General features: G+C 40.1%; 1 protein-coding gene across 1 annotated transcript in view; it reads right to left on the bottom strand.

Annotated features, from left to right (window-relative positions):
• Positions 1 to 25,851, bottom strand: part of LOC127660139 (slit homolog 3 protein-like) — a 214,405-nt gene that overhangs the window by 169,535 nt on the left and 19,019 nt on the right. The window contains exons 3-4 of the mRNA XM_052150230.1: positions 24,435 to 24,506; positions 21,180 to 21,251 (exon numbers count right to left, since the gene is read on the bottom strand). Coding sequence (XP_052006190.1) covers positions 21,180 to 21,251; positions 24,435 to 24,506 — 144 coding nt within the window. The remainder of the gene's footprint in view (positions 1 to 21,179; positions 21,252 to 24,434; positions 24,507 to 25,851) is intronic.

The following is a 25,851-nucleotide window of genomic DNA, read 5'->3' as shown; positions in this document are numbered from 1 at the left end:
ATGGTTTTAGGCTAGGAAACCAGCTGAGAGACCAGCAGGCTGATCAGCTAAACCAGCTTGGTCAGGCTGGGACCCCCGTCTTAGAGAACAAACACTCCAAACCATTCAACTTTAAAAGTTCCATTGTTTGTATTGAGCCAAGAGGTCAATCTTTTACATGTAGACAATACATTGGTCAAACGTATTTTTGTTACGTGAATATATATTTTGTTATGTGAATATCTTCTTAATCTAAGACCACCAAACTTTGGTATATATAGTGGAAAATGTCCTTGCATACAATATGCATGCTTTTCCATTTTCCTGCATGCATATCTGTATGAATGGTAGTGAATGGAACGTGATGTCTAATGTGACCTCACTTTAAGAGGCTATATCGCAATGGAAGTATGTATAATTAACTACAATCCCCAGTGATATAGGGTTAAAAATCATGAATATTAGATTAAATTTCAGCGCAAATCATATTTTCAATATAACAATACAAGCGGATCTCCTTTTTCCAGTCTGCTTGGAAGACTGGAATTAGATTACCATTTGATAAGTGTGTGTGTCTGTCTGTCTGTGTGTGTGTGTGTGTGTGTGTGTGTGTGTGTGTGTGTGTGTGTGTGTTGTGCCTCTGAGGATGGGAGGAAGTGTTGTCAGGTCTCCAGTTCTGTGACCTTGGGCCAGGAGCGAGTGTAACCAGGTGAGGGCCTGGCGGCTCAGTTTTCACTCAGCAAATTTCATTAATACAGGCTCCCCAAAGAGCCTTTCATCCCCACAGTGAAAAGCTCTTCCGGACTGTGTGGGCTCATTTATTGAAAAGCGGGTCTATACTTCTTAAGAATAGTGTTTCGTTATTACTGGAACCTAAGGTATTTTTCAGGTGATTAGTGTGTGTGTGTGTGTGTGTGTGTGTGTGTGTGTGTGTGTGTGTGTGTGTGTGTGTGTGTGTGTGTGTGTGTGTGTGTGTGACTGTGGGATTGACTGCATCAGAGTGTTTAATTCTTGTAAATAAGTACTTATATCTGTAATTGGTCTGTGTTACCTAATGGGTTCTGAAAGTGAGAACATGTTCCTGCCCTGATACAAGTACATTTAAGTACTACGATGTGAGACATGTCTTTTGTGAGGTGCGACTGTAGGTCTGGACACTCTCAAGGCTAATTGAAGGCAATAAGGCCTTGTGGCCTGTAACAACCCTTACAAAAAAACTAAACTTGCCGCAGACTTGCCGCATATTTGCCACAAGTTTGCCACTCATTATTTTCACATGCAAATGAGCTTGTGATTCGCCATGAATGTTTGCCAGAAGTTTGCAACTCTTCACCACTAGTGGTGAACATCTGGCAAACGTTTGGCAATAATAGACAATTTGCCGCAAGTTTACCGTAAAGCTAATATGCATGTGAAAATGATCAGTTGTGAATTTGCAGCAAATTTGCCATGAACTCTAAATTTTTGTAAGGGAAGAGCTGCCACTCTAAAAACAAACACTGCTACGTTAGAGCCAGCCATTTTTACATATAGAAAGCACAGATGCCAATCAAGCGACTAAGCGCTGCACTTTATTTTATTATTAGGAAACTCCCTGGGACAAATATGTAAAGTACTCCTTTAAAGCCATGAAAACATTTAAAAGCATCAAAACATAGCACATGGCCCCTAGAACTTGCAAAGCCTGAGTATCAAATAATTAAAACAAATGAGAAAATACTTAAGATTAGATAAGATAAACAAATATCGGCTCACACTGTCAGTTACTCATGTTGTCTTAAAGTCATTTTATTAATGTTCCCTCAAAGAAGGTTGGCGGCAGACTTTAAAGGAATATTTTTGGTTCAATACAATTTAAGCTCAAGCGATAGCAATTATAGCATAATGTTGATTACCACAAAAATGTATTTCGACTGCTCCCTCAAGGTTAGAGTGAGACACTTACAATGGAATTAAATGGGGAATATGTTTGGAGGGTTTAAAGGTAAAAATGTGAAGTTTACATTAATTATACTTACATTAATTATTCAGTTAAAAGTTTAATATTATCTGAGCGGTAAAGTTGATTAAATAATTATTTTTGCGGGATTATAGGGTTTACACGTTACATCATGGCAACCAAGTTGTAAAATTAGATATAACTTTACACAGAAAAGGTTAGCAAGCAATTTAATCACACTACACACATATTGTATTCTTTTCAAACAGAGCGTATTTTAAAGTTTGTGGATTGGTCCCATTCACTTCCATCGTAAGTGCCTCACTGTTTCCCAGATTTGTCCTTTTATATATATATATATATATATATATATATATATATATATATATATATATATATATATAAAAGTAAAAAAAGTTAAAAGTTAAATAAATAAAATACAAATAAAAAAAATATTTTTTTGTGGTAATCAACATGCCACAAATGTAATCGATTGAGCTTAACTTGTATTGGACCCAGTATTTTCCTTTAAAGAATGCTCCAGATTGGAGTGTCCTTTTTGGAGCCGTCTGTGTGCCAATGGAATGTTTCAGCAAATCATCAAACATGTGAGTCATCATACTGTAAAACGAGGCGTCAGTTTTGCCACCCGAGCCAATGTTAAGCATTCTGTAGGGTTTCCTTAGCAACCATGTTTGTGTATCCTAGGGGTAATGGATGATCTTCAAGAAATTGAGTTTGCAGAAATGCTAGCTCAATGGTATGGCATTTTTTTGCGATAATAATAATCCTAGTTCTAGACAATGGTTTTGACACAGTAGAGTGGGGGTAACCGTTTACTTAAGGGTTTTTGGCATACACAATTTTCTGTGAAAATGTAGGAAGGAGACCACAATTTTCCCTATCTAAACATCATTAAAAATACATATATTTTAAAATCATTTTTGGAATGTATGGGAGCCAAAGATCTGTCCTTTATTTTTCTTGGATAAATTAAACTACTAAACATGTGTAAATTACTGTATTTACTTTTAATTAAAAATATCAAATCACAGAAAAAATTGTTACTACTTCCTCCTAATATCTCTTTCAAATTATACAAATGCTAAGTCCATGTATTATGACTAGGGATGGTCTCTGAATGTTTATTTAATTACTGAAGACACTGACGGGGTAATGATTTGGAAACAGGAACCACACTAGTCTACTAAAAAAGGGCTTCCCATTCCAGAAAAGGCCACAGAATTAAAGCTGCTTAGGGGTCCATGTTAGGATTAAAGTCCCTGTCCCAGGAATCTTGGCATAAACGAATGTCAATTAGAATCAGAGAGGCCTTTGCCGAGTGAGGTTCACAGTCCCAGGCATTACACCATGTAATTTGACTTGTTTATCCCAAGGTGGCCTGGCAGCTGCCTAGAGAGAGTTCCACTGCAGTTAGTCAACAGAAAAGGATGCCTCCTGCCTTTGTGACGGTCACTCCTGTGACATCACAATGGCGCATTCCATTCCCCCCAAACTCATTTCTGCCTCTGTTCTCACAGGAAAAGCTCCCCTGGGAGGTGGTTGACACCGGCAGAAGATGGGATCTCCAAGTGTGGCTTGGGCAAACTGCTCTCATCCCTTGGGAATCCAGACAAAAAACAAGTAGGATTAAATAATCGGGGATTAGAATGTGCATTTGACTTTCAAGGAAGAGAATGGAGGCCCCAAACCACAAGCCTGTCAACTGCTCCGTTGACACGTCATAAAAAAACAGCATCTGCCACTTTGCATGGGCCTCCTTTTGGAGCTCATAACTCTCTCCGGTCACACGAAAAAGTGGTCAGCCACTTTGAGCCCTGAAAATGAATCAGATGGACGTGGATTTCTGGGCTCTCCGGTGCCTTGATTAGGGTTTGTAAAAGAGTGCTATAGGTGGAGCATGGACTCAATTAGCGTGTTGAATCTTGGTGGTTAATTGTCTGGGCCACATGAAAATGGTGAAGACATTAGTGTTACTATGCAGCCATGCACTGAGATAAGGCCAGGACCTGGTCTCAGAGCACAGTACATCCAAAATTACTTACAGCTTGTGCTAATCAATTATTAAGACTTAGAGAAACAAATGCATGAAGCCTAATGAGATGTTAAGATTTGTTTCTATACAGATAGACGAGGTCAGCTGAACTGTACAAAGAAAAAATGCTTTACCAGTCAGGGTCGGTGATTACAGAGTCGGAGGCCCAGACATGCCCCCCCCACTCCCCCACTCCATAGACCATTCAAGTCACATGGACTTTGCTCTCAAGGCTCCTTATTTTTCAAAGAGGCCTTCACACTGTCACACACATATACACATAAAAAATAACATCCACCAAAATGACAGTGCCCAGACACCTTTCATAATACAGTATGACCATATGAGGGTGCATCGCCTGGAGACATTGCAGCACCTTGTGTGAAACGGCTACAAAAGGAGCTTAATAAACCTCACATGCACTCAAATATGAGGCAGAGTTTATGTATTACTGGACAAAATGGGATCAATGCAAACTATGCCTTTGTTCATTGAGGTCCCCTCTCTGAGGTCACAACATACTCACTAGATCACTGTAAAACATTCACGTCATTTCCAGCTCTGGATAACTGTCCTGGAATCAGAGACAAAAGTAAACAGAAATAGAGATTTTCCTCCCTATTTGCCTCACCTTGTAAATATGTAGGCCAATCTGTCTAGTGCACACATGATGTAAAGTCAAAGGACACCCTTTCAAACAGAGCGGCTCAGCTAAACCTCCCCAACATTTCCTCAGCCAACAGCTAATCAACGTTGGAGCACACCTAATAAAAAGCTGACAAATGTATTCCTTAGGGCTGGGAGAGTCTTAAGGAGATAAGAGTGACGCGGCTGAGCCCAATTCACTTTCAGTGTAATGTCATAGACTGCCTGCTCTTCCAATTACATAGAGTCCTAAAAAAGTGGCAGCAAGTTCACAGCCAGATACTTTTCTGCGGCTTACAGCAGAATGAAAAAAAACCAAGAGGCTTAAACCTTTATTTTCTTTGGTTTGCAAGGTTGCCACACTGTCATCAAGACCCTGGGAATTAGGCATCTCAGTTTTCACTTTGCATTACTCTTCTTTCTCCATGATTAATAGGTGCAAGTAAATATATTTTTCTGAAATTGAGAAAACAGAGAATGAGGGAAAGTAATGTGGTGGTTTATGCCCAAGACAAACAAAAAACAAGTTGTTCTGGAATCATCTCTCTCTAGTTACCCCAACATCCCCTCGCCCTAGCCCACCCTTTGGTGGCAAAGGAAACAGATGAACCTCTTTTTAAATTTGTGTTTGCATGTTTTTCCCATCAGACTTTTTTTGCCCTTTGTAAATAAGATGTCTACGTTATTAGACTGGCTGCTGGTAGTAATCACATTTTTCTGTTTCTTTATTCCCACTGCTTTCCACACGAGGGTGCGTAAATTAAACTGTCCATTAAACAAGCATCATTGTAAGAAATCTTCATCCTTTTTTCCTTTCAAGATCATGTTACTTGTGCAGTGGGAACAGGCCACTTCAGTGAGGCCTCTGTTTATTTTCATTTTGTTTGTGTGTTTCTTGTTCAGGTTGTTTGTATATTGCTCTTAGCCACTGTTGATAAAAATTCCCAAGGCTAATAGGGGCACATACTTTCTGTCTCTGTTATTTTCATCTTCGAATGCGATGTGAAGTTTGCCGTCTCCACAACACATGGCATAATGATTTACTTATGATTGCAGGCCCTCTTGGGGCACATGGCTGTCACCCCATAGTGTTTGTCATATTGTTTACTTGCAAGCATGTAGGAAGATAGTGAATCATATACAGTACACCCCTTAAGTGTTTCTGACCATAGGAGGAAAGTAGGCTCTTTTTTGTTTTCCTAGGCACAGATCTGTATTGTGTTGAAGGTCACAGAGAAAGACTGGGTGGACCACTGATTCTTTCACACGCCTTTGGTGTTATTGTACAAAAATGATTTGATTAAAGGGAAAGTTCACCCAAAATATTTAATTCTATCATCATTAACATCATTATTTGTTTTATTCAGAGAAAACTGTAAATTGCAATAACTACAAAATCCACACTAAAGAATATTGTAGACATATATCTCAGTTTTAAGGTGTGACTTTATTACTGCATTTTTCAGGCAGATTTATCCCCTCAGTTCTAGAAATTTCACATCAATCCCCCACTTTTTGGGAGATAAACTACTTTTCCTAAATGTGTTACCATTCACTTTTCAAATCATTTGACGCCCTGGCACAGTAAGGTGAGATGATGGTGGCAGTTGAAATGCCACTGTGTGAGTTTTTGACGGTTAGATTGCCATCTGAGAACAAAATCACGGTTAACCAGTTTTAAATTCTAATTATGCAACAGCACTGAGGCAAAAAAAATTATATATCACAATTGAACATGTTAGTGTACGCATTTCTTAGGGAAATATGTATGCTAAACACAGCCCTACAATATAAAACTGATAAATACACAACAAATAAATAGGAGGTACTGTATATAATAAGTGATTGTTTCCCTGCCTTTAGCCCGAGACCCTAGCACTTTCCGCGACCCTATATAGGACAAGCTGCTTTAGAAGATGGATGGATAATAAGAGATGCTCCAATATAGGGCACAACACCGCTATCTGTATACCATGAGCAAAATGTTTGGATTACCTTTAAAAGTGCATAACTGTAGGATTATTGTGGGTGCACAACATGTAGTTCATGGCATCCAACAGTTTTTTTCTTCTGCAACAGTTTATTAAAACAATACATTGTCTGTCAGAAACCCCACCATTAGGAATCAACAACAGACTCCATAAAAACCGACAGGCTGGTGGAAAGGTTTAATTGCACCCTGAAAAACATGATTTGTAAGTTCATACACGAGGACGCTAGAAATTGGGACAAATGGCAGGACCCCCTATTATTTTGCAGTCAGGGAGGTCCTGCAAGCCTCAAAGGGGTTTTCCCCCTTCGAGTTCCTGTAAGGATGCCAGCCCCATGGGGTGATTGACGTCATACGGGAGGCATGGGAGGAAGGTCCTTCCCAGAGCAAAAATTTTATTCAGTACGTCCTTGATATTCAAGCAAAGCTACACCAACTAGGTCAGTTGTCACAATAGAATTTGCTCCAAGCTCAAGAGACACAAAGCCAGCTCTATAATGGGGTGCCCAGCTATGGAAATGTTCACCGGAAGACAAGTACTTGTATTACTCCTCACATCGAGCTCCAAATTACGGACCCTTTGAGGTTACACGGCAAGTCAGGGACCTCGATTTTGAAGTTAAATGAATGGATAGAGGCAGGGCATGTCAAATGTACCACCTCAACCTCCTTACATTATGGAGAGAAGCGGTCCCCGTGTCCATGGCGATGGTAGTTCCAGAGAGGGCGGAGCTCGGGTCAGAGGTGAATTTCAAAATCGATCCATTCACCCCGATCCCTTTTGGGATCCTTGTCCCAGCTCTGGGAGGTGATGAGGTTGCAAAAAGAGTTTGCGGACATGTTTGCTGATGTGTTCTCTCCTCTTCCCGGTCAGACTAACCAGTTGGTCATACCGTGTACCCAAGCACAACAAAAATGTGATTCGGGGCGAATTAGAGGCAATGCTCGAAATGGGGTTAATAGAAGAATCACACAGCGATTTGGCGAGCCCAGTTATTTTTGTACCTAAGAGTGAAGGGTTAGTCCGATTCTGTGTTGATTATCGAAACGTCAATGCAGTGTCTAAATTTGATGCAAACTCAATGCCCCGAATTGACAAACTGCTCGATCGGTTGGGTGCGGCTCAATTTTATTCAACACTAGATTTAACTAAGGCATTATCCCAAGAAAAAACGGCCTTCTCCACACTGTTTGGATTACACCAATTTGTCACTCTTCCGTTCGGTTTGTTCGGGCTCCTGCCACGTTTCAGCACCTAATGGATAAGATCCTCAGGCCACACACTGCATATGCCACTGTCTGGATGACATTATCATACAAAGTAATGATTGGCAGAGGAATATACAGCATCTAAGAGCCGTGCTGAGGTCGCTGAGGAGGGCGGGACTCACGGCAAACACAGAAAAGTGTGCAATTGGGCAGGTGGAAGTATGGTATCTGGGCTTTCACTTGGGTCCTGGGCAGGTATGACCCCAAATCAGTGCCGGCTGCTGGTCTTTCAAAGAGGGGAAGCTCATTTTTGGCCTACATTATAAACTTATTTACCCTATTTTTTGCACTAAATCAATCTTAGGTGTTGATCTGCCCTGCTGTTTAATTCTAATTTTTTCCTCGTAAGGAAGACTTTCAAATGGCTTCGCCAAAATCAGGTCGACAATATTAGCACCGTCTGCCATCGTGCGCGGTTTCACCCGTACGACGCTAGCCTAGCCTACTGTATGAATGAATGAACGAACAAACGAACGAACGAACGAACGAACGAACGCTCTAAAACAAAATATATTAAACTTGGTAAAACTGAAACAAGGAATGTGGTGTATAATTGTGTGAAATGTATTATGCAAATTGACTAGCAATTTCGCCAAACAAATATAAAGAAATAGGTTGCAGCAGTTTGTCTTTCGACTACACTTGAGAAATCCGCGATGGGACTGAGCTTCAGTGACTTCTTATAGTACAGATTCGCTGTCAATCAAAAGGAGATGCAGTCTTTCGACAGATCCTCCAATCATCACGCGGAAGCCCGGAGTCCGGGCCAGCCCACTCCTCATTCACCCCCAGAGACGCTGAGCGTCCGTGGGCGGGACATAATCGCAGCATTTATCCAATGACTGTCTATTTTCGGAGCACTGAAAAAAACTGTTCAGAGCAGCCTCATTGAAGTCAATGGACGCTCGGCTTCAACAGGGAAATGTATGAGAAGTAAATCGAGTCAGCCGACCTGCTATATGTAATGTAGCTGATTCTGAATGAACTCGTCTTCGAGATGAACGTGTTCTAAAGCATTTTTAGTCAATAAATTGTTTACACAATAGTACATATTTGACCATTATTTTTTTGACATTATAGGGGAAGCTGAGCTTCCCTTGCAGTCTTAAAGAAATCCCCACTGCCCCAAATTGATATAACTGCAGCGATAGCATCCTGCCCACGTCCCAAGTCCAAAAATGGAGGCGAGACAGTTTTTGGGGTTGGCTGGCTATTACTAATTTTTGTGATGTCACCAGCCCCTTGAGACTAATCTCACTAAAAAGGGGCGCAATATCCGGTCCAGTGGATGGTGGCGTTCCAACAGGCTTACAGAAGAGTGAAATCTGCACTCTGTGGCAGGCCGCTCCTACATGCTCCTAACTTCTCTCTCCCCTTCATTTTACAGACAGATGCATCAAAGAGCGGGTTGGGGGCCATGCTCTCGCAGGAGGTGGAGGGGGTGGAGCACCCAGTGCTGTAAATTAGTCGTAGCCCGGGCCTGAGTCGGGCAGTGGGTTTTGTGGAATGGGACATGGTCATGTGTCTGTCACTGGGGAGACAGGAAGCGGTAAGGGCCATCACCTGGTGATAAATGATACGTAACACCTGTGTCTCCTTACAGTGACAATGGAGAAGGGCTGAAAAGGATGCCGAGAACACCAGTGAGGGAGAAAGAGATGGGAATCAAGAAACCCGCTGAAGTGCATTTAGTAGTGAAGCTGAAATGTATTTAGTTGTGGAGCTGAAGTGTATTGTGCTGTGAAGCTAAAAGTGCATGTTCTGCTGTCAAGCTAAAGACCATTAAAAGTTATCTTACCTGGACTGCCACCCCACTTCCCGCTTCCTTCCTTTTATTGGAACTTCTACACCTTTATTTTGGAATGAAACCATTTCAGTTTCTGTTTGATGGTAGCTTCCCACTTCTGGATAAGCAGTTCGCTATATGGTTTAATGTGCTAATTAAACCGCAAAAGGCTGCAATTTACTTATATAAATATTGAGGGCGCTATTATAAGAATACAAGCATAATGCGCATCTCAATGCCTTAAATCACAAGCACAAAGTCAATGGGCATGGCCATACAGTTTTGGTATTTTCGCTAAGTCTAGGCACAAGTAGGTTTGGCGATATCACCCATGCAACGCGCGAAAGGCGTGACCAAGTGCCATTTAATTCCAAGGTCCTTCTCTGGTTATTCAACATCTGTGTCCTATTATATAGTCTATTCCCTCAAGCACCAACGATTTAAAGACACATTAATAAGAAGTTGGTAGTGTAAATGGACTGTATGCATTAAATGAGAAGAATTACATTCTTCTGTGGAATAACTGCGTCCTTGATGAATGTCAGGCATATTTCTATGAAGGTGACATACATATTTTATACGCATGGAAAATGTGATTCTCATCAGAATTTGGATGTATGCGGCATTAAATTAAGTAATTATTATCAATCATGTTCAATTACTGACACACAAATCATGGCTAGTATAAATAGTGATTTTATCGGCTTCGATTTTTTTTATTTTGATTCACGAAAAAGTATAAACCAAAAATATTTCTAAACAAAAATATAATAAAAATAATAAAGATATAAAAAAATATATTTCAATCCAAATATTTTATATGATAAAACATATTTAAAATTGTGTAATATTTACTCCAACTTGTTCCACCGGCCCCTTTTGCAGTGTCTTAAAAATCACTCTATAACAACTGGTGGAAAATAACTAGTCAAAATTAAATCATGAATACAATTGTAAATATACAAGAATAATAATACATATAAACATGATACAAATAATAATAATAAACCATAACCTTTAGATAGTTTAACAAATGTTATAATTTTTCATTTCATCAAATGGCTTCAACAGCAATTGGTGGTATTGAAACGTCTTAGTCTTAGACCAAATTCTTAGGAAAACAGAAAATTGCACTTTGCGCCACAACAGCCAATTTAAGTAGCTTTATTGGTGATATGAGTCTGGTAGATGTAATTCCTGTTATATTTTTTAGTTTGTGTGTAGCGCCAGTTTCACATGAACATAAAGTTCATATTCAGTCCACGATACCTGACAAGCACCATGTGGACACTGTCCATAACCATAGAAACCGCTGCACTAATCAGTGTACAAGCACAAGAGATTTACACATTTAGGCTCACCAAAAAACTATATTATATTATATATAATATTTTTTCCACTTTTAATCAAACATTTAATAGTATTTAAACATAGATTCTAAATTCTTGCAGTTAAATTAACTGACCATTTTAATCGCACTTAAAAAAGTGTAACCATATAATTGCGATTTCCATAAGCGGTAGTTATCTTTTCAATGCAGACGGTCCTGTTGAATCCTGGACTTGAAACCTTCTCAATTAAACCATTCCTTATTCAGCCATGTATTAACATTTCAACTCATCACATACGCACCCATTCAACTATAAACAAGCTTCATCCGAACCCCTGCTAGGAACAACACAAAGCATACCACACACAAACATATACACACATGACAAACTAAGATGAACTCCTTCTGGGGCCCAGTTTATGTTGGCGTGCCGAGTAAAACTGAGCCAACACAGACAAAGCGGGAGGGAAAAAAAACAGCATAATGTAACAATTTATCTGCGCATATTTCCCAGATTTGATGTCCAAAGACATGTTGTTCCAGAGTTCCCCAAATAAGTTGTATCTACAGTAATGAGGCATGCATATTCAGCTAGTGCCCTAGAACTGCCGAACGGTGCATTTTGGGTGCGTAATGATCAACCACACGCGTTTAATTTCAGCCAAGTAAACCCACGATGTGGTGGCCAGAATGACTAATGGAGATTTGAATATCTGAACTTGCTTGCTGGAGTCGCACAGGAGGATAAAAGAGAAAAACAACAATGACAAAGTCAAGGAGTCTGTTTTCACTTAGGTCCCCTACACGCCACAGACCTTCTCTTTGTTGCCTGAAAGGGGCTAGCTGCAAGCGTGGCCTCAGATCATAAAAAGAAGCTGTAATTAGCAAAGTGACAATTGGTTCCATAATAAAAGAAGGGCAGCCTGTAAGTGAACCCAAACTGTAAGCTTTCTTTCACGCTCATAAAGTGACCAGAGTGCTTTGTTCAGCATGCCGCTCTCACTGTAAACCAGCCACTGCGTGTGTGAAAGCGGGCAAGCTGTATGTCCCGTTCCGGATGGCCGGATCAGTGGCTAACTTGCCTGTAATCACCCATTCTTCCACTCAGCTTCCTACTGGCATGGTTGGTATGCTGAATCTGCCACTTTATGCCAGCTCAGGCATGTCAAAGTGAGAACTGACATTTGACCAGAGCACTGGGTGCTTGACACATCTATAAGACAAGTACTTCTATCGGAGAGCCAAGAACAGAAGCTAGGGTTGTGTTGTTTTGATTTAGATGTTCTTGCAAACAGCAGCATGGCACAAATGTTCTGGCCTGTCAGAATTATTTTTCCAGCCTTGTATGAAGGGCAACAGTACTGCTGGCAGCGGTATAAATTCAGTCAACTTGAGCACTGCTGCTGTAATAGAGCTTTGTTTGTTTTCTTTATCAACCTAGCTTTTCTGAGATGCGCACTTTCAAACGAAAAACATTCCTTGGGCGCAATGTGTGTTTTGTTCACACTTGCAAAAACAAGCGGCACGGATAATTCTTCCAGTAAGTTTGCTGTCTAGTATACCAGGAAGGGTTCAACAGTTTAACAACCCTGAGGAAACTTTAAACCTAAATAAAACCATGAAGTCTAATGCACACAATTACTCTAATGCTTCTAAATGCACCAGGATGCCTGACACAGGGCTTAGATGGTTTAATATTACACTTGCAATGAGAAGCTTGCTTTCATCCTGTTCAACTCTGTCTTCCCTGTTGAAAAAAAATAACAGCCTGATATTGTTCGCAGGTCTTAGCTTTTATTTTTTTAGCAGGATATCTAGTAGTGACAGAACAAGTAATTTACCTCACTAACATGCACATGTGTGTCATGTCAGCATGAATAGTTACAAAATAGCTAAACAAATCCTGAATATTGTAGCTTTAAGCCTGGCCTTTTAGTAAGTCATGAATATATTAGTGATCTCTATCAAAAAGATTAAATCTACACAGTGAAAGTGTCTTTACTTGTGTCTGGTTGATGTTAATGGAACTCTAGTGATGATAGAGTGGCAGCCTCTTTCATTTTTCAATTGCAGGAAGAGGCTAAAGGTTCATTTGAAGGCTGCGCTGCTTAAGAAGGAAAGTCCGAGTGTGTGGTCACTGCAGTGCATTCGAACATGTGCAAGCAGTTCTGCCCATTTAAATCCAATTACGATCTCAACTGGTTGTCATGGGAACCACCTGTGATAAACACCCCAGCACATAATGGCCCCAAACTATTTCCCAAATTATAGCCATCCTCAATCAACGCAGCGAATTAGGACTTTTCCCTCTCTCGTGCTTCTGTAGAGCGGGATACTCAATCCGAGCGCTCTTTCTCCCAAGACCCATCTCTGTTGGGCAGAGTCCAGAGTACAGATCATCACTGTAAAGACTTCAAATCTCTGTGTGAATGAAGTACCAATGAATAGATCTCACATTTTGCATGTTAGCAATTATTGCAACACAGGTCTTAGCATAACAGAATTTCTCCATCTGCTGTTTCTGCAAGTGCTGTCACATTTTCTCCCTCGAAACAACTTAAGGCAAGTCTTAAGGCAGCATATGAACGAAATTTTCTTTGGCCTGCAGCTATTCTCAAAAGCCAACATGAAACAGCATTCACAAACCATTTTACTTCTGTTTTAGAATATTTTATTGTATTGAAACAGGATATTCAATGAGAAAAAACAAGCAAAACAAAACAAAAACAAATACCCTAGGATCTGACATATTATGCCGACTCACTGACAAGCGTAATCTCCCATCAGCCATTTTTGCATCGGCTCAAGCTCATTTACCTTACCTTCTGTTGCAGCCAGAAGTGTGTTGCATCAGCAGCATGGGAGACCCAAGTTTGAATTTTGAAACTAGAAGAAACAGCGTTTGTGTAATCCGTGCTGAATACAATATGGACGTCACATAGGTTTGGGGGTTGGGGGATTCATTTTATAAAATATGCATTGCTCTTCACCGATTACCTTTACATTTACATTACATTAATGCATTTGGCAGACGCTTTTATCCAAAGCGACTTACAGTGCATTTATTACAGGGACAATTCCCCCGGAGCAACCTGGAGTTAAGTGCCTTGCTCAAGGACACAATGGTGGTGACTGTGGGGCTCGAACCAGCATCCTTCTGATTACCAGATTACCAGTTATGTGCTTAGACCACTACACCACCACCACACACCACGATTACATCATGTACGGCTAAAAACAACTTTGAGCAATTTCCTTCCATGGACATTTCATCTGGAAAATGTAGCTTACACGTGCCCACAGGCCCAAAAACACTTACCGCTTTGGCCACACCATTTTTAGCTGAAGAAAGGTCTATTTCACTGTGAAACACAAGCTAGTGTTCAGCTAGTTTTGCTGGTTGTCCCAATTATAGCAGATTGACCAGGTCTGGAGACCAGTAAAGACGAGCAAACCAGCTTGGGCTGTTTTAAGCTGTTTTTTGTTTGTTTGTTTGTTTTTCAGTTAGGAACATTGACATACTGTACATTTTTGTCTTTAAAACAAGGCACCGGTTATTTGTTTACAATAAGACAAGGGGTATTATGATTTTTTTTGTTGACTTCTGGATCTCTGAGTGGTTGAGATGTTACTGGGCTTTTAAATCTCAATTACACACATTTCGCTTCTGGGTTCCTCTCACATTCCTCAGCAGCCATACAAGACCTTTTATCAACATAATTTATGAGGGGTAACAAGAAATCAATACAAAATAATAATCCAGCCTCTAATCTAATTAATATAGTTATGATGAGAAAGAGTTAAATAACAGTCAGTCAGTCAGTCACTTTTATGTATATAGCACGTTTAGAAACAACAACAGTTAGCCAAAGAGCTGTACAAAATCAATAATTACAAAATTAATAGCGAAACACAAGGAAAACATGAAAGACACAATGACAATAAAAGAGTACCACTAAACTGGCATATTTCCATAAGCTACAGAAAACAAAAGAGTTTTAAAAAGAGATTTAAATCCATCAAAAGTTGGGGAAGAACTTATATAGGGAGGTAAATTATTCCAGAGTCATGAGGCTGATATCGAGAAGGCACAGTAACCCTTCAGTTTTAGGCGTGACCTGGGAACAGTCAGCTGGAGACTTGTATGTGATGACCGAAGAGGTCTAGATGTGTGATGGTGAAAGAGGAGATCTGCAATATAATTAGGAGCCAAACCATACAGACCTTATAGACAAACAATAGGATTTTAAATTGGATTCTGTATTTGACAGGAAGCCAGTGGAGAGAGGCCAACACTGGAGATATACTACCCCTCTTTTTAGTACCAGTTAAAAGACTAGCAGCAGCATTCTGAACTAACTGAAGGCATGACAGTGAAAAGTGAGACATTTCCAGATAGAGTGCATTACAGTAGTCAAGGTGGGCATGAAATAAAGGCATGAGTTTGGCAATACTCCTGAGCTGAAAGAAACTGCTTTTGACCACAGAATTAATATGTTTGTTAACATTTAGGTCTGAGTAAAAAAAAAGACCTACATTTCTAACATGTGTCTGCATATTTCAAGATAAAGTTCCCAACAGAGAAGTCAGACAATCTTTAAACATGAATACTGCTGTACAACACCATTTTCTACAATGATCTTTGACACTGTATAGATCTATCTTATCATACTAAGTATTGAAAACATCTGGTATTGCAATTACAAAACAGTAAGGTTAATTTTTAACAATCAGACTTTTCTAAAACAAAATAAAGCACTCATTAATCTACATTACTCAGTGACTCATAATTCTTTCTCTCTCTCTCTGGTGGGGCAGCGGAGGTACAGCAGACCTCACAGGCTTGTTGGAGTGACTCAGGGTTGCTCTGCACCAATAGGATAAGACATTAGCAAAATCCCTTCAGAGCAGCACTCACAGCAGTGCAGCTTTTGGAACACTGGGTGGCTCTGTGGGCCCCACACCATGCTGGAGATTTATTCACACAACAGATCTACCTCATATCTCACATAAATACAGAAAACAGTATTCCCACAGGCTACCAATTCTCTTACTTTATTCAAGTTGTCATCCGGGACTTTTGAAAACTATCCCCTCCACCTGGTCTCCTGTGTCTGATTCAGGCACAAATATATATACAGTATATAACAAGACTAAAAGCCAACAGCCTTCTGTGAAAATGCAATGACTTTTATACCTCTCATATTCAGCAATACATTTCTGACCATAAATTACCACAGTTTCACAATGGTAAAAATACTACCATTAGATTTTGCATGGTATTCACAGAAGCCACAGAGGAAGTTAAACGATCTTCTAGAAATCGCTTTAATGCATTTGCTAACACATTTATTTATATTCTCTTGCCAACAATGTGCAAAGGAGGCGTAAACTGTATCCAAATTTACCAACTAAAAGTTCCCTCTAGCGTGCATATTTTTCCTTTATTTGGATGCTTAATTGCTTACACATGTAATGGGATATTTCAGTGCACACAACATACATATAAACCTCCTGTCCAATAAAATATATAGCCAGCATTTTAGATTTTGCCTTCAGCTGCAAACTACAAATTGAGGTGGAGGAGAGATTCTGGCTGCTGACTTACCCCGCACATTTGGATACAGATCCTCATGTTGACAATTTTTTTGACAACTTTTAGCAATTTATTGGCATGTATATATTTTATCCTGAAGCTGTGTGTGCTTACAAATTTGAAAAGCATAATCAGCATTTCTGACCTAAATCTCATACTGAGCATTACTATTTTCTCCTATTCATTTTTATATAGATGGACCATCTCGTCCACTTATGATGTGCCTGGATCACCTTACTTCAATTCTAACAGTAGTTTTTCAAGCCAACTTGGTCCTAACTCCAGTGTACATGCATTTACATATAAAAAACATGTAAAAAAAAACATCTTTAATTAACTGCTGAATGTACATTTTACACTTTCTGTTCTTGACATTCTCTATACAGCATATCCACAAGACAAAGCAAGGCAACTCCAATCCTTCAACAAAACCGTGTAAACAGGTTTATTTATTCATTCCTCCAGTCAGCAGAAACAAAAAGTGCTGTGTGGGCAGTGACTTTGGCAGATGTTTGCTTTGGTTTTTGTCTGACCTACACAAACTTGGTTTCCTCACATCTGACAAGGAAGCTACAGGCAATGCCACTGTTTCTAAGAACAGCACTTAGGTATTTGTTGGGTAATTAACATGTTTCTGATTAGTTGGAATTAGTTGGACAGATTAACCTTGTCTGCCTGATTCATTTTCCTCTGGTGTTACTTCATCTGTAACATCTACCTAGTCTAAACTGAGAATTTCAAACTCCCCTGATCTACATCAATCAGCTAACAACCCCAGGAATCCAGCACCATTCAAGAAAACATTTTAAGCTTTTTTGTTGAGCTTTCTGTATTTAGTTGGCATTCTTTCAGGACTCAAAAGTCTTTGTAGCTTGTATTTATCTAAATATGTCTTTGGAGTAAGTCACAAAGCTGTCTAGCTTTTTGAAATCGGCTGAGCACAGCCCTATTTTGGAAGACGCTTGGCTGGATTCTGTGAGGGTTCATTTCTCTGAAAACAATCAGTAGGCCACTTCTGAAAGCTCTGAGCAAGAATACTATGGTTTATGTGCTTTGGGCATGTTGAATCATTAGCCAGCTATTGTGGGTTGAAAATCCATGCATTGCTTTACACAGCAATATAATGGCATCGATTAACAGTATTATTACTTGAAAATCCCTATTTATATTGTACAACATCACAAGAGCAACTTGCTTTTCTGAGCTCAAATCCTTAAATATGTAAATTAAGTGAATCTAAAATCAGGGTAAATAAGTCATCAACCAATCATATAACTGTGACATAGGTAGTCATAACAAGGCTTTAAACTTGCAGTACACTCTGTAAAAACAGCAATTGTTTTGAAACATGCTGGAAAGAATTATGGAGAGCTCATTAGGGGAACCAATGAGCTGAATGGCTTCAGAGTGGCTGCAGACTTCTGGAGTCATGTTTGGGGTCCAAGCTGGAGTTGAGGGATGGTTTGTGTTTGCATGGCTGAGAGGGCCAGACCCTCCGCCCATCTGTTGTGTTAAACTTCACCACTTTGGGCCAACAGGAGCGGGGTAGAGCATGAGGGAAGAGAACTTGATGTGTGGGAGAATGATTTGTTTTTCATAAATAAAAGAAAACAATCTCTCAATATGAAAACAAACTTGTCAGGGAAAAGGAAGAAAATTGATGAAACAAGACATCCTTCGTGATACAAAACTGTGTTCTCAGTGGGAGGAAAACATGATGTTCTGGACCCAACTTCAGAACCCACAAGTGAATAAGGCTATGCATGTGCAAAACTACTTGTTTTCAAAATTGACAAGTCAGTGGGTTGCCTGAACGGCTAGTTGACTTATTGGTCTTATCCCGGTATAACTAGGCTGGTTTTGGATTTATCTGATCCTGATCGGACATATTTCTTTGGGGCAATTGCATCAATTACAACATTCTTGCATTCAAAAACATTTAAACAGACTGCAACGGAACAGAATGTAGGGCTCTCGACATGCGTTATGAAAAGCTGGACTGTTTTTAACTTGATCTTAAAACTGAAATGTGCCATTTTTTATTTTAAAATACTCTATACGAGACAACTATATGTAAGCCATTCGTATTTGCATTTCCCAGAAAAGTGTCAAAACTGTTGCACAGTGATGCTATCAATCATGACCAGGGCTTGGGCTATGGCTGCATGTGGCCCCAAAATCCCCAGGGGGGAAATTAAGTGTTCAACGGAAGATGCTGATGTAAGCACAGGGGCAGTGCACAACGGCGAAACCCTTACCTGTAGCGTATATTCGTAGAGTAACAAAGTTCCACCTTAAGATTGTGCATGTAAACTCGCACATCGATTATGTTTGCCATTATGTTTGGTGCTAGTGGCACAGAAATGACACACTTTAGCTTTAAAATGCAATGCTTGTGTCCTGATGCTCAAAAAACAGTGTGAGATGCAACATTTGACAAAGATGTCTGTCTGAATGCATATGGCTGTAGCAGCAGTGTTTTAAAGTGGATTCAATTTAGAAACAACCTTTCCGAAAGTGTTTTATTGTACAAATTTTCTAACAGCTAAAGTGAAGCACTCTGTCAGCACTCTAATTAAATCACTACAGCACTTAACACATCAAAAAGGCATCAGGCAAACTCGAGAACCAATCAATCTATGTTTTGTAGTTCTGAGGGACCTTCACTGATATTCATTGGTCATTTCAAGCAGACTAACTGCTCGCCCCTTCTGGGATAATTGCGCCGGAAGATTAAAGATAGAAAGCTTAAAAGTTGGCTGAGGAGAAGGGGACACAAGACAAGATGATGCATTCCCTATTCTTCTTAATGCACCAATCACATGCAACCTGAGCTTGGAGTAATGGCAGAGAGTGTCTGGGTCTCATGGGTATCACTGACCGAAATATCCTGAATTTCTAACACTGGGGCCTGTCTCTGCACAGGAACTGAAGTTAATATAGGGGCCCATTTTGCTACACCATTAATAAATAGAAGAAGGCATGCCTTATAATTCTTCATTCGCTTTCTGTTATCCATCAGCGAGGAGGTTTACATGGCTAGACAGAAAGATCTATCCTTCTAAGAACAGGACAAGAAAGGGCAACCCCACAGATGAAGTAAGCATGCTTGTGCGTGTTTGGATTTGGTGTGAGGTACATTTCTGAGCCCACATAGTGAAGTCTGTAACTATAACCACAGTTTTTCCAGGCTGCTGACCACAAATGGCCAGTTGTTACCATGGTAGCTCTGCACATGGCTTTTAAGGGCTTTACCTCATGGCCCAGAGACCTGTCTGTCTGTCCCAGCCTTCATCACACAACACCTAGCCATGCATAGCTTCCATACTCACTCTATACTCCATTATTCATCCGCAACGCCCACTGCTCCCAATTCATTCCATGTCTTACTCAGCATTAAAATGTTCTCTTTACCTTTCCCTGACCCCTCACAGTGTTTCCAAATCTGCTGGCCATGGTCGGCCCTAGCCTCGATCCACCTAACCCTTCCCGCATGTGGCATGGTCGGCTTGCTCTCCCCAGCTGGCCAGGATTGAGGGAAGGTTATGGGTGAGGCCAATCATATCACACTAACTTCAACCAGTGTAACTAACCCTGACAAGACAGGGTAACAAGCCCTGACATAAACCACTCTCGCCCTGGACAACCTTCATTTAATTAGTTTACATTTAGTAAATGGTGAAAAAGATAAACAGACAGAAAGATAGATTTTTATGTTTAGATAAATGTTTTTATAAAACTGCTAGCTTTGGAGCATGAACAAGATTGACTCTAATATCCAGCTTGGAAAAGCAAGCGGCTGTTCTGATGAGTTGTGACGAGAATCGCATTCTGTAAACAAAGTCCCAATTGCTGTGATCAGCCATGTGTCATTTATCAGTGCACAACGACTGTTGCAGTTTGTGAATGAAGACCAAAGACATTCGTGTCTGAGTAATGTTCTATACCGCCAGGGAAACAGCCATTCAAAAAGATCCAAATGCCAGTATCAGGTCTAGTCAATCTAATCTCCACTGCCTCATGGTAACGTTTCAGAAACACAAAACTGCTCACAGAACTTAATGGCACATTAAAGTAACTCCCCTTTCACAATGGGCTTTACTGTTAGAAAGCACCCCAAAATAAACACTTTTAAAGCTTAACCTCTGGCCCAGCATGGGCCTAACCTGATCACGGCAGTTCACTGACAATTGTAAATTCATAAATTAAGTCTTCCCTGACTGCTGGGCCATAGAGTGTAGTGTAGCCTGGTCTGGGATTCAAAGCAGAGCAGGAAAATATTCAAGAATAAGAATGTAGTTTGTCCAAGCAAAACATTCCCTCCAGTACACCTTCCCCTCTCCTTCAAGAGCATAGAGATAGGTTGTGTCACATTCAGCTCGGCCCAGACCCCCAGGCCGTTTAAAAGAGTCACATCTGGAATAACATAGAGAATATCACTACACTGACAGCATCCTCTTTAAACAGTATTTGGGAAAGGCAAATATTTAAGCAAGATCCTTTCCAGCAAAATGATCAAAATTAAAACAGTGGGAAGTTTGACCACAAGCTTTTCCAGGCACTGATATCAAAGGGAAGCGGTGACTTACAGGCGGCCCAGCTTGGGTGTGGATTGGAACAGCAGCTCCGGCAGAACCTGCAGCCGGTTCCGGTTCAGGCGGCTGTAAGGGAGAGAGGTCAGAGGAAGGACAAGAGTTAGTGTGGTAAAATCAACAGTCAGAAGGAAAACTGAAATGTAAGATGTACATGTACAGTGGAGGGCAGCACAGTGGGAATGACCCTGAAGAATTGTTTACCCAAAAAAGGAAAATTCCATTATTTGTTTTGTGAACTGGATCAGTTGATTCATTGAAAGATCAACTCAAAATAATGATTTGTTAACAAATTGGACTGCATTACTGCTTTCATGAATTCTTTAATGGCGGATGTCAAGATTTTCAGTGAATAATGACTTTAGTCTGTTTTTGACTACCATATGACTTCAGAAGACTTGGAATATAGTGAACAAGTTATATGGACCACTTTTAGGATACTTTTAAGTTGTTTGTCCTTTGTAATGTGAAGGTAAGTTAATGATGACAGATTTGTTTTCGTTTTGGGTGAACAATGCTTTTTAGTACAGCACAAATCTTTGTGGCTTTCTCTATGTGGGTGGTTAGATTGGAATATCCAAAGAAGAAAGAGAGAGTGCAAACCAACAAAGGGAAACAAATATGGAAAGGCTGTTTGACTTGTACATCAACAGATGGCTCACACGCAAGCATTTGAACTGGCGCGGAGAACCTAGATGAATGAGATGACAAACACAAACGACACAAAAAAATACCAATCCATCATTCTGATTAGAGCAATAAGGTGGGTAAGCATTGCTATCACGATCGGCAGCATCAGGACTGACCAATAGGTACATCCTGGGGTCAGAGGTCGCAGCTGTGCTGGGCCTGATGGGGAAAAAAGTGTACTTCCTCTGAAGATGGCCTAGGTTATCTCTAGCAGAGCCCTTTATTGGCTACTATCACTCACATGAGACTGGCCAGACGGACTGTGGGCTTTTGTAGGATGACCCTTATCACAGGAGTAGGGGGTTTTAATGATAGTATGCAGGGTCATGGAGCAAACCATAGGTATGCGGAGGAGGAACATAGCTATCATTTCTGAAGATCTCCATCCCCATGATGTTCAGTTCCTTTCTCTTCTAGTCTTTAAGTTTTATATGAGAGAAAGTGTTCTCACTGCAGTATATCGCCTTTCTCAGCCATTATCAGTTAAAGCTGAGGCCTCAACTCCAAACTTGTCCCTTCTAGACACAACATCACCATGGCCATCCATTTTGCATGACTTTGTAGCCATGGAATCTTATAAAGACACTCCACAAATCTCTGAACATGCTTTGATGTTATAGTTTGAGAGACTGAGGGGAGGTGTTACCTCAAAACTCGACCCTTGTTGAACCGTGGTTTATAAACTTAGAGGCCTTGAATTTTTAAGTACCATGTAAAGTCACGTGTAACATGAAAACCTCACGCCCTTTCTGTTCCCGTATCATTCATTCTAAAGCTCTCAAAGTGGGGTCAGACAAGCTACAGGACTTATGTTTATGTGTCTGCTGGCTTACAAAAACACCAACAAAAGAAGTTGCACTGAGGTGTCGGACAGAGGGAATTTAAGTGGACTTACTAGCCATTTCATTGGTGAAAGTAGGTCATTGTGGTGAACTCTGAAATTCCTAATTCAAGTGACACAATGAGGATTGTCAATATTATGATACGGATAAACCAAACCCGCTTTGGAGACAGACTCTTCAACCGTGGTAAGCATACTGACAAACATTGGTCTAATACACCATAGTGGTCTATGTCATCTAATTCTGATGTGGTTCATCACAACACGTGGCGGGAGCTGCCAACAGATTTGTTTAAACAGAACCACGCAAACATTTGCAAAGAATTAAACATTGTGAGACATTCTCACATAAACAATCTCAGGGCTGCTAACATAGTCAAACCACGGTCCAGACATTCTTTGACCTTGTCCAATTGCAGTAATAGTGTGCGTGTTTGGTCTGACCCGATGGTCAGTTTCACTGGGAAGTGTGAAGATTCTCACCAGAAAAGAGCAAATGGCTGCTCAGCAGATGTCAGGGGGCAAACAAGCATGCAAACCCATTGGACTTGCTACAAAAGTTATGATGGTCACCTTTAAATTCTCAAAGTTCTTTCGCATTTTAGATTGAAACTGACAAGGTCAATAGGGTGCGCATAAACAGTGACAAAGTCTCTTTTCTAATATGCACACACAGAGAAACTTGACTGATTTGTATTGTGAGGGAAAGCAAATGAGCAAAAATGTATTTCGACTCGTTTCTCCTTGTCTTTAAAAAAAAGTTACAGTGAGGCAGTGAATGGAGAGGATTTTTGGAGAGTTTAAACATAGAAATGTGAAGCTTATCATTTTATAAAAGCACTTGCATTATTTCTTCTGTTAATACTAATAAAGTTTTAAATGAATTTTCGTGGTTGTTTTAGGGTTTTAGTGTTTACTGCATTATGTTGTCATAATTAAGTTGTAAAATTGGATATAATAGATCAAACTAAAATGATGTTAAAACACATATTTTTTACATTTTGTGGCAATACTTTTATTTTTTATCACCTTTTCTCCCCAATTTGGCATGCTCAATTCCCACTATTTACTAGGTCTTCGTGGTGGTGTGGTTACTCACCTCAATCTAGGTTGAGGAGGACAAGTCTCAGTTGCCTCCGTTTCTGAGACCGTCAATCTGCGCATCTTATCATGTGGCTCGTTGTGCATGACACCGCAGAGACTCACAGCACATGGAGGCTCATGCTACTCTCCGCGACTCACTCACGAGGAGGTTACCCCATGTGACTCTACCCTCCCTAGCAACCGGGCCAATTTGTTTGCTTAGGAGACCTGGCTGGAGTCAATCAGCACACCCTTTATTCATACTCACGACTCAAGGGGTGGTAGTCAGCGTCAATACTCGCTGAGCTACCCAGGTCCCCTCCTTGTGGCAATACTTTTTTTTTCTTAAGAAGAATAAAAGAAAATCTTTAAAAAGTAAGAATGTTCTTATGACCAATTATAGTATAAGAAGTTTGTAAGAGGGTATCTAGCTACAGTATAAGCATTCTTCTCTGGAATACAAAATTCCATAAAGTTTTTAGTTAAAAAAGCTTGAAAATAGGAAGGAAAAGATTTTTGTCAGGAAGAATGTTTCAAGATTCCAGTCCCAGCATCCAAAACACAACATATGCTGAATCTTTTCAACAGGGATTTATTTGGACAATCATTTCTTCTATTTTTATGGTACAGATGCTTACATTCTCTCCAGCTGTTTGAGGTCCTGAAAAGCTCCTCTCTCAATCACACTGATTTGATTGTTCTCCAGATGCCTGTGAGGGAAAAAGAACATCTTTATTATTCAATCAGGTCCCTCGATTCAACTTCACCTGACACTTATTAGCCGCTCTGATTGATTGAAATGACAGTTGAAAGAGAACCAGATAACTTTAGCATGTCTTCACTGTGTCACAACAGTAAATGATAAGCAAACAGCCTTTCCTCATATAAATCAGAGCAGATTTCTCTCTGATATTATGAAGTGTGCGGTTGCCTCAGCAGATCTGCATTTGTGTCCAGCATGCCTACAATGAAGTTAATCTCCTCTGAAGTCTTTGTCATATTTTGGGGCCCTTAAAATTTTCCAGATGCATTGCAAAGAGAGCACACCTCCATAGCTATTTCATGTTTAGATTCTTTAGATCTGTCTCTTTTAATTAGGGCCAACACGCAGTGACATGTATAGGATGCACACTTGTCGGCCACTAACTGATGCTCGGCACCAGTTAATACAAGCAACACCCTGAAAAAGAGGCAATCACATACAAAAAACATCCAGTGCTTCTAAAGTGGAATTTGCCTTTGGCAGTCCCAAGTGAGTTATAAATGATCTTTTTAAAATAAATGTTTAGACATGCAACTGTTTTTACAGTCATTAATCCATGTTTTTGTCATATTATTTTGTCAGGAAGAGACAAGACATTTGGCATGTTCAGTGAGGCACTGGATAAAGTCTGTTTTATGAATACCACAGCATTGAGGCATGATCCAGCCTGGTGAGGCCAAAAACACAAGCAACTAGGCAAGTCCAAATTGATTTGTTTATAATAATTGCATTCTTCGATAAAAACAAACATATCATATAGCCTGTGCCTCAAATCAATGTAAGCCTGAGTAACTATCTGCCTCATTCGTACAAATGGTGGATCAACCCCACTGAGGTTTATGTATCTGCATTAAATGTAATCCTCTACAATCCCAACCAGATGGGATTTGGTGTGCTGAGGAATAATAACAGTTCTTTTTCTTCATTTTTCATCATCTCTCCCTCTTCTCTGTTCTTTTTCTCTCTTGTCTTTATAGAAATGTTTTGAAGTTTTTCAATAGAAACACATGGGACACAGGCAACCACCTATGCTTTGACACGGGCTTACAACTTTTGCAGAAGACCTCGCAATTTAAGGGGTAAGGCAACACACATGGAATTGCTGGACTAGTCTTTGTTATTCTTGCCTTAAGCACTATCCAAGTGCTGGTTTATAGGCAGAGCTCCGGTCAGTTCCCCATGGACTTATGTGGAGTAGGTACGACATACAATATGTCCTTGGGTCAGTTCTGTTATGCAGTACATTTTCATATAGGCCTACTGTGTGTCTAAATACAGTACATTGGATCAAA

Source organism: Xyrauchen texanus, chromosome 19 (genome assembly GCF_025860055.1).
Source record: "Xyrauchen texanus isolate HMW12.3.18 chromosome 19, RBS_HiC_50CHRs, whole genome shotgun sequence".
Taxonomy (NCBI): Eukaryota; Metazoa; Chordata; class Actinopteri; order Cypriniformes; family Catostomidae; genus Xyrauchen; species Xyrauchen texanus.
The sequence above is the reverse complement of the archived record's forward strand: the minus strand, read 5'-3'. Positions and strand labels throughout refer to the sequence as shown.